Here is an 8924-nt window from a genome sequence, read left to right as displayed (position 1 = left end):
GCCCTGCCCAGAAGAAACAGGGGCCCTACTGTTTCCACCATGAAGGACACACCCAGAGGCACTCTCTCGATCTCTCCCTCTCTCTCACACACACACACACACACACACACACACACACACACACACACACACACACACACACACACACACACACACACACACACACACACACACACACACACACACACACACACACACACACACACATGTCAGTGTGTACACGCACACCAACGTACACATGGAACCGTTTATCGTTTTCCCCTGCCACTGTTCAAATGCCCCCAGAATAAACAGTTGACACAGATCTTAACAAGTAAGGCCAGTGATCTCCATTAGAAATAAGCGGCGTGACGCAATGCAATGCTGGTGAGAGGTAGTGGGTTTCAGATGTTTTAACCAGTTACAGCTATGTGGTGTATGTGTGAAGTGATGCTTTCATTTGAAGGAGCCCATAATGTAATGGCCTTCAAAATGATGGAATATTGGCTACCAGAGACTGACAATTCACGTCACAAATATAATCCCCTCCAGATTCAATTGAAAAAATATGACACACAGAAAAAAATAAAAACATCTGATCGATTGCTCCAACACATGATTGTCAACAAGGTTATTAGAGTTAACAAAAACTAAATTAAAAACTAAGTTATAGGTGTGGGGAAACATCTTAACTGACAATAATATTGTTATGTTATTGTTAAAGAATTTGTTTAATGAAAGTTAATTGTCAATTGTGTTCAAATTGTAATAGCCTATATACGTGCTGCAGTACTATGAACCTGACAGATGCTAGCCTGGCTTGGCCAGCCTCATATAGCGGGAATTCACTGAAGAGTCCTCCGGGGAGGAAGCGTCAGTGAATCCACCATATGAGTCTGGCCCCGCCAGGCTTGACAAATACAGGCTACCTCCCATAAAATACCCTTTCTCTTCGGCATGATTCACATGCCTAACAGGGGTCAGGGGATGCACCCAATATGCTCTCCTTGCATGCAGTTTATGGGGAAATTATATTTCCACGTGGCAGAGCTGTTGGTGGTGGATATGGAGTGTATAGCAAACATATGAGTAAAGTAATTGCCTTGTAGTAGTATTACTAGTATCGATATATCATTCAAGCCCCGGTTGTCTGCATTTTATGATTTGCTGCAGTAATCAAAGGAAAATTGATAAATTACAGAACATTGCTATATCTCGTGTCGGGGCAACCATGGTTATCATAAGACTGTCACAATATGGCCATATATTGACATTCCCATATATGGGCTTAATATTGATGACATCAGGGATATGGGCATAACAAGGCGTGATGTCAAGAGGCGTGACTCACAACATTCCCATATATGGGCTTAATATTGATCAGGGATCTCAATATATGGGCATTGATTGATTGATTGAAAATTGTATTAACAGTTTGCAGAATTACAGTACATTTCAAGCACAAACTCAATACAAAGGCTGTTAACTGTGAGTGGACGACCCAATTAAGCATTACACTTGTTTACAACAGGGTCCACCATGTTCAATTCATCAAAACATTTAGAGACGTACAAATAGACGCTTCTATATAGACAAAGAACAGTACAGGAATTCATCATAATGGAGGTAAAAAGGGAAAAGAAACATATACAGTGAGGGGAAAAGGGGGGGGGGGCGGTGGGGGGGGAAAACAGGCATAACAGGGATTGTAGGCAAACTAGGCATAGGTGTAATGGACTGGCGGGTTTTGCAAGTTTTCATAGTAATCTGCGACCTTCGGTCGCAATTGAGTCATTCCAACCGGTACGATTTGCAATCCCTCTGACCTTTTTGTGTATTCTATCAATTTAATCACCAAAATCTATTTTTAAAAGCTTTTTTCATCAATTCAAATGTTCCCTTTAATATTGTGTAAACATTACATGGATATTATCTTAATATCGGAAATTATCTTGCTTTCTTTCAGTATACACCCCCTATTTTGTCCATTTGTCCCCAATGGCCTTCGATGAAAGTGGACTTGAGATATGACTATTAACAATGTACAAAAATCCATAAATTATGCCATTCACATATAAATCTATTTGTGCTTTATTGCTGGTCATGTTTCGTTTTTGAATAAATAGATGATTAATCATTAAAATAGCATTATATAGCTCTGTCCCCCAGTCGCCTCCATAACAATAATCAACTGGCCCTTTAGTGACATCACCAACAGGAAGTGGCATTCTCCAAGTCTTCTGAACAACATGCTACAGACCTTATTTTACAATGTTTAGAGTAATTTATACTCTCACATGTGGTCGTAAATCATAACAGCTCAACTCCGTTACGTGGAATAAAGACTATTATTTGTGAAAATGATGTTTGTTATTTCAACATTATATCTGATTTGTTAATCTCATGCATGTCTCCTCCTAATCACCATAGGCCTATAGGTATTGTAGTGGCAATCTTGAGTAAAGAATCACAACCCCAATAACGGGGTTGACCCAACCCATATAATTTTCAACCCTGTTATTATATTATTCTATATAACAATATATACAAATATTAATTGATTGCCTGCGATGGGAAATTATGTTTTTCTGGTAGTTAAAGCTGTCCTTAATATTGTGGGGTATTCAGAAAAGTAAAACATTTCGGTCAAATTTTCAAAAAATAAAAAAATAAAGAAAAAAAAGGCCAAATCGTACCGGTTTAATTGATGGAATGACTCAATTAATTATATATATTTCTTCTTATGTTTCTTTAATTTACCATTAATCATTTATTATATTTTGTCCTGAATATTTGATGAAAACGCAACTGTCCTCCTCCCTCCGTCCATATGTTCAAACACCCCTCCCTCCTCTCTGGCACCCGCTTCCTCCTCCTCCTCCTCCTCCTCCTCAGGTCTTCAGACGCGCAATCACATGCGCGTTCACTCACTCCACGGACGATCGACGCGCCCACGCTGTTCAAAAGCACAGCCTCCGCACCGCCTTCGAGTCATTCAAGTCAAAGCCATCAACGAGCGTCTCACACACACACACACACATACACACACACGAGTCACGCCAACTGCCTGGTGAATGAAGAACGAGCGAGAGAGAGCTTTTCATTTCCCCCACTACCACGCGTGTGCTGCTGTCATTGAACATTTACGCCAATCGGACCCAATACAATACCCCATTGTTTGCGGGGGGACACGTACCCGTCACCCACACATCGTCGGGGGGAAAAGATACATCACCACCACCAGCCAGGACAGCGAGCGATCGAGGCGTGAGAGAACAAGACCTGCGGTGTGGTGGAACGAGGACGCGTTTTTTTAGTTGACTTCTGTTCTTAATGTTGGATATTAAGCGGACTGGCGCACAAGCTCGTCTTCTGCAGCCACCTTATTGCACCTGTCCACCTGCCTCAAGGCACAGCAGAGAGGCTCTATGACTCTGTGGCCAGGTAAGACAGCACTTTTTATACTTTAGTACATTTAGTTGCTTTTTGCTTTTAAAGTCCTTCGTCGTAGACTACCGACGACAAATCAACACATTCTCACTCACAACTCCTGAACTCCCGTCATTCAACTTCGATATTATAGGCTATGGAGCTTTTGTGGAGCGTCTTATTTTCACTTAAAAAATATATATAATATAGCCTAAGGGCACTTTATTTTCTTTTTGAAAATGTAATGAGCGCAGTGTCCAGTTTTGTGTCCACTGTCCAGCATTAGAACGGAATATTATCCTGATCAACTCAATACATAGGCTACAGGTCTGTGTTGTTGTTGATAACATTTAAAACATGATCTAAAAACTCTGAAAGGTGATATAGACGTTTTGATTGAAAATAATAGACGCTTGTTTGGAATACTGTGTTTTTGACTGTTATGTGCGGCGTCTCTAGGTTACAATGAAGGTCAGACCTCATAAACGAATAGGTATTTTTTCCTAGTATTCCCACCCCTCTCAAAATTCCCCTTGAAACTGTGAGTTAGCTAAGTTATTATGTAAACAACAGCCTGGATTAAATGCCACTGTTGGAGCTACTGTGTGTGCAGTGTGAACCAGTGTGAACCAATCTACTCAGTTGACAGTCAGATCTGTAAAATACTTAACCTTTGAGGCATAATGATTCAAATCAATAACTGTACAATACAACTGTATTTGTATTTGTAATGTACAGAGATATAGTGCAGATATAGAGACAGCAGCTCAGTATTGTATCTTTATCCTGACCTTTGTATTGTCTGGTGTACCATGAAGGGGGGGGGGGGGGGGGGTTGTGTGTGTGTGTGTCCGTCCGTCCTGCATGTCTGTGACCTATATGAGCATGTATCTGTATGTCTGCGTCTTGGGTCAGACCATGCTTTAGTTCAGCTTGCATGTCTTTGTGATGTGACATAATCACCAAAGCATGCCATTGTTTTTAGTAGAAATTATTTGGCGGGGAGCGCAAAGCTGTTTCCTGTGCAGGGTGCTTGACTAACAATGGCCACTACCTTTAGAACAGTCGGCGGTTCTCTCTAAGTCACTTCTGAGGCCGTTTGTAGGATGTTGAAAGAATAGCCAACAAAAGAGAAAGGGGAAAAAATAAAATGTCTAACACAATGGCTGTACCGACCAGAGGAGAGTGTTGAAGTTTTTGGAGGGTCAAAGACAATGGGGGCAGCTGTGAGGGTTGCATAAGACATAGTTGGCGAGGTCACATAGGCCCTATATGTGTGGAATGCACTTGACTGTCCCCTCTCACATGGACTTGACTGGTCTTCACGATTCTTGTGACTTTAGGTTTTCTCTTAACGAACTGAAATGGTGTGGTGGTGATAACTTTATTCCCAAATATATTAGACTATCATTCATTGATGCCCAATAAAAGACTAGGGTAGCCAATGATCTTAAACAAAGTCTGCATAAGTGCATGTCTCAAGGGTTCATTCCCGTCAACAAAAGCCCAAGCCAAGCCCGCTCGTTAATATTTAACGGCTGGTGTCTTGTGGTAAATTAATATTATGTGTGAATACGTCACTCTTGTCAGCTGGCCTTTGTTTTATTGCACTTTGGTACACTGACTGGTACAGTGCCAGCCACGTTTTCCATCATGGAAGTATGTCTCCAACTGGTCAATGTCAAACCATTCAATGACTGGTGGGCATTTAACCCATTTAGCGCGCCACCAAGTTGCGCGCTACGAGCTTGTAGGTCTGCTATTTTTGAAAAATCGAAGAACGACTGACATAGTCATAGAAACATAGCTTTTTCAGAAAACTGTCAGGATGTAGAAGACATTTTTAGAATCTGATCTCAGGTCAAAATGGGTTAATAAATTGGGTCATTTAATTTTCATACCTCAAGATTTAAGATAAACTACTAATAGTCCTAATATTTATGTGCCATTTTCCACACATAACTCTTCAAATGAGCCTGCTGCTGACCTCAGTTTCATCCGTTTCTATTCCAGATAAGAGCGGTGGCTGCGACGACACTGCATCTGTAGAAGAGACGCAGACCAGTGGAACGGAGCCCGAGGAGGATCCATCCACCTCGGCTGACCCAGAGCTGGCCTCTGAATCCTCCCCCAAGTCCTGCCTGAAACGCACCATGGCTCTCAGCACCTTCCAGCTCATGCAGACCCTTAAAAACTCCCCGGCTGCCCTCCGCCGCCGCTTCCGCCGGGACCGCACGGAGTCGCTGTCCCACGGCGACCCGCTCTTCAAGGTCCACTACCTGGGCACAGAGAAGATCTTCTCCCTGGACCGAGAGCAGGCGGAAAACGCCATAGGCCATTTGCTAGAGGGCAACGGGAAGAAGCTGGGCAAAGACCATGCCCTGGTGGTGCGTCCAAGGTACGTGGAGGTCAAGGAGCTGAGCACAGGCCGGCAGCTCACCAAGACCTACCTGCAGGACATTGCCTACTGTGCCGCTGATTCCAACAGACCCAATGTCTTCCTGTACATCTGTAAGAAGCAAGGGCAGCAGCTCCAGTGCAGAGTGTTCTGGTGCAGCCGGGCAGAGCGGGCGAGGGACATGACGGCCTGCCTGGCACATTCCTTCCAGCGGGCGCTGAGAGACTCGCAGCAGGACGACTCAGCTACTCTCCCCCTGGGAGAGGTCAAGGGGATGGAAGACCTGCCCAAGACCCCTACAATGCCCAAGAGCTGCACACTCCCCACCAGTCTAGGAAAAGGTGAGCTTTCTCCAGGAGACAAATTAGGCTTTGAGCGATACATGGTGATATTGAATATTGAATAATACCCCCATACCCCCAAGAGTTATTCCCTCAGGGATGCCCGTAATAAACATTTGAATGCCAGTATATATGCTTTAATTCCCACCAACTGACTGTACTGACTGTGTCTTTTTGTGTTTTAAGTTCGCTGGAAGAAGAGGGGCTCGGTGTCTCACAGCCCCCTCAAGGCCATCACTAGAAGAGGATCCACTTCAGACAGCTGGAATTAAATCAGTGCCACGAAAATATGGAACCACATTAACCAGATTCAAATCTCAAGCACCACAACACTGACAAGGGAGGGAGGGAAGGAATGAGGGTGGGATGACATCTGAGGATTGCAGGGACATTTCTGTAGCCGGTGACTTGACGGACTTTGGAAGTAGCTGTTGACGTTTGCGAGTTAGCAAACCATACGGTTAGCTGATGGCACAAGAGGCTGTTGACAGCTGCCATTATTCATGTGTCAACAGCTACTAGCAGACTTGTGGCTGACTCTAGACCACTTCATTTCCACTGCCACTAGTAAGGATGGCTTATTGGGTCGAAGAGTCTGGTTGTCTGTTGAAAGAGACAAAAAGTAAACGGGTATATCACCAAAACCAACAATGTTACACAGGACACAGCCAAAACTGGATCGGGACACAGCCAAAACTGGATCCAAACAGGAAACACAGCCAAAACTGGATCGAAATGGAAAAAACTGCCAGAACTGGATGCAAACAGATTGGCTTTAAAAGATTATCTATTTTTTTTCCTTTTTCTTTTTTTTACATACAGCGAAAAGTCGTTTTGACTTTAGTAAAATGTTCCACCCTGTGGTGCTAGCAAGCACCTTTTTCTTAAAAATGACTATTGGATTTATTTATTTTTTCATTTCAGAGTTAACCTAAACGTGGCATATACAGTAAACTGTAAAATCATGAGTGTTAATTTACCTCAGTCTGAAGTAAAAACAACCTGTAAGGATTCCTTTTCTTACTTTTCAGAGATTAAAAAAAAAAGAGGGAAAAGAAAACACTCCCGATTTGACTATGTATTTGTCTTGGCCTAAGTCACAGAATAGTGTGAGGAGTAGAAAAATGTCGGGCCTTCCTAGGTTTCTAGGATTGGGTTTTTCACAGTTACAGGTTGCCACTGCCCCGGTTATCTGATTTATACTTTGTACTCGGTGTCTTGCAACAAAAATAACAGATCTACAAGCTCACAACACTTGGTGGCGGAGCTTGTAGATCGGCTGTTTTTGGTGTGAGACAAGAAGACAAGAAGTACAGTAAAATCCTGTTCTTTTTGTGACTTCTGAATCACTATGATTTCCCATTTGCATTTTGGCAATAGATCCTAAATAAGTCCTATGTCCTTAAATGGTCGTTAGTGTACTTTACAGCATTTGTATGACAGGCCTAGTTACTTGTGTACATAACCTGATGACAACCCTCAGTGCAAACTAAATCCTCCCTTAAGCTATGTACTGTAGGAGCATCCTGCAAAAACATGTTTTCTGAGTGATGGCCAATGTGATAATTTATTTGCATTCATGTGGAAAATCACTGTGTGTTTGTGTGTGTGCGTGGAACACAGTGTTCCCATGCGGAGCCCCAATTTGGAATGTTCGCCAATGCACCTGCATTCCGAAATTCAAGATCTAGGATCCTCTCGGAGACTCAATGGAAAGCCATCACTGCTTTACTTTATGACTTTGCATATTGTTAAGTATGTGCATGCCTGTCTGTCCTGCCTCTCTCTGACACACGCACTCCTCACATTTTCCCCAGACCACGTCAGTGCATTCCTACTGTGTAACGACGGCTTTGCGTTCAGATTCAGAAACCATTAACGTGGTCACTTTACCGGAGCCGTGAAAAGTGCCCCAGTTCTTTTTTGACTGCATTTTAACTGACAGACACGGGCATCGCTGTGTGCGGGATTGCATAACATGGTCTCATGATGGCGACTGATTAAAGGTTTACAAATGTTACACAGGGGAGACTTGAGGGTAGACACTAAGGCCGCCAGTAAACACTAGTTTGTTTAACGGAGTGTAAAGATGGCCCACTTTTACACTCTGTTAAATGAGCACTCAGTGAGTTGAGACCAGCAATTGCATAAGCTAAGGAGTTCCACAGTGAAGGTGCCTATTTTGATTTTGTCTTTCTTGACTGTGTCAATGTTTTTATTTTTGTTTGGGGGGCGTACACACTGATGTATGTAACTACAAACGGCATCGCCACCCTGACAGGCTCAAGTGTTATTTTATTGTCTGTGTACATTTTATTTTATCTGCATATTTAAATATGTATTCTATTGAATAGTAAAGTTTTTATACAGCAACATTGTGTGTGTCGTCTTGTGAATGTCTGATGTCGCCACAATGTTTTCAACTCTGGATTACAAATATCTGGCCAACCTGAACTTTGACCCTTGTCCTACCACTACTTGATAAATGAGATGCATTACATGATGAATGGAACATTCCAAATGGTTCCAAATTGGAACACGCACGCACAGTTTTGAAATAGTTATATTTGGCTTGCTAAAAACAGAATTCCATCGTGTGCATGTTGTAAGGGTTTGGGGTTGTAGAGGTCAAGACTTTCAGAGAGGTCCTGGGATTTAAAAAAAAATCTTAAAGTCACGTGACTAATTTCCCAGGGTACAAGGTATGTTTTAGGTTGGGTTTTCTTTTTACCATGCATGTCAAAGTACAAACGGCTTGTACAGTGAACCTGGAACCC

At 42.7% G+C, this 8924-nt stretch overlaps 1 protein-coding gene across 1 annotated transcript; it reads left to right on the top strand.

Moving 5' to 3' along the window:
• Positions 1 to 2924: 2924 nt before the first annotated feature.
• On the top strand, positions 2925 to 8663 carry LOC306913652 (low density lipoprotein receptor adapter protein 1). Its single transcript, XM_079490439.1, has 3 exons — positions 2925 to 3423; positions 5422 to 6147; positions 6334 to 8663. The coding sequence occupies exons 1-3, from the start codon at positions 3408 to 3410 to the stop codon at positions 6417 to 6419; spliced, it is 828 nt and encodes a 275-aa protein (XP_079346565.1). The 5' UTR covers positions 2925 to 3407; the 3' UTR covers positions 6420 to 8663.
• Positions 8664 to 8924: the final 261 nt, after the last annotated feature.

Source organism: Electrona antarctica (assembly GCF_951216825.1).
Source record: "Electrona antarctica genome assembly, chromosome: 21".
Lineage (NCBI taxonomy): Eukaryota > Metazoa > Chordata > Actinopteri > Myctophiformes > Myctophidae > Electrona > Electrona antarctica.
This window is presented reverse-complemented; position numbering and strand designations above follow the sequence as displayed.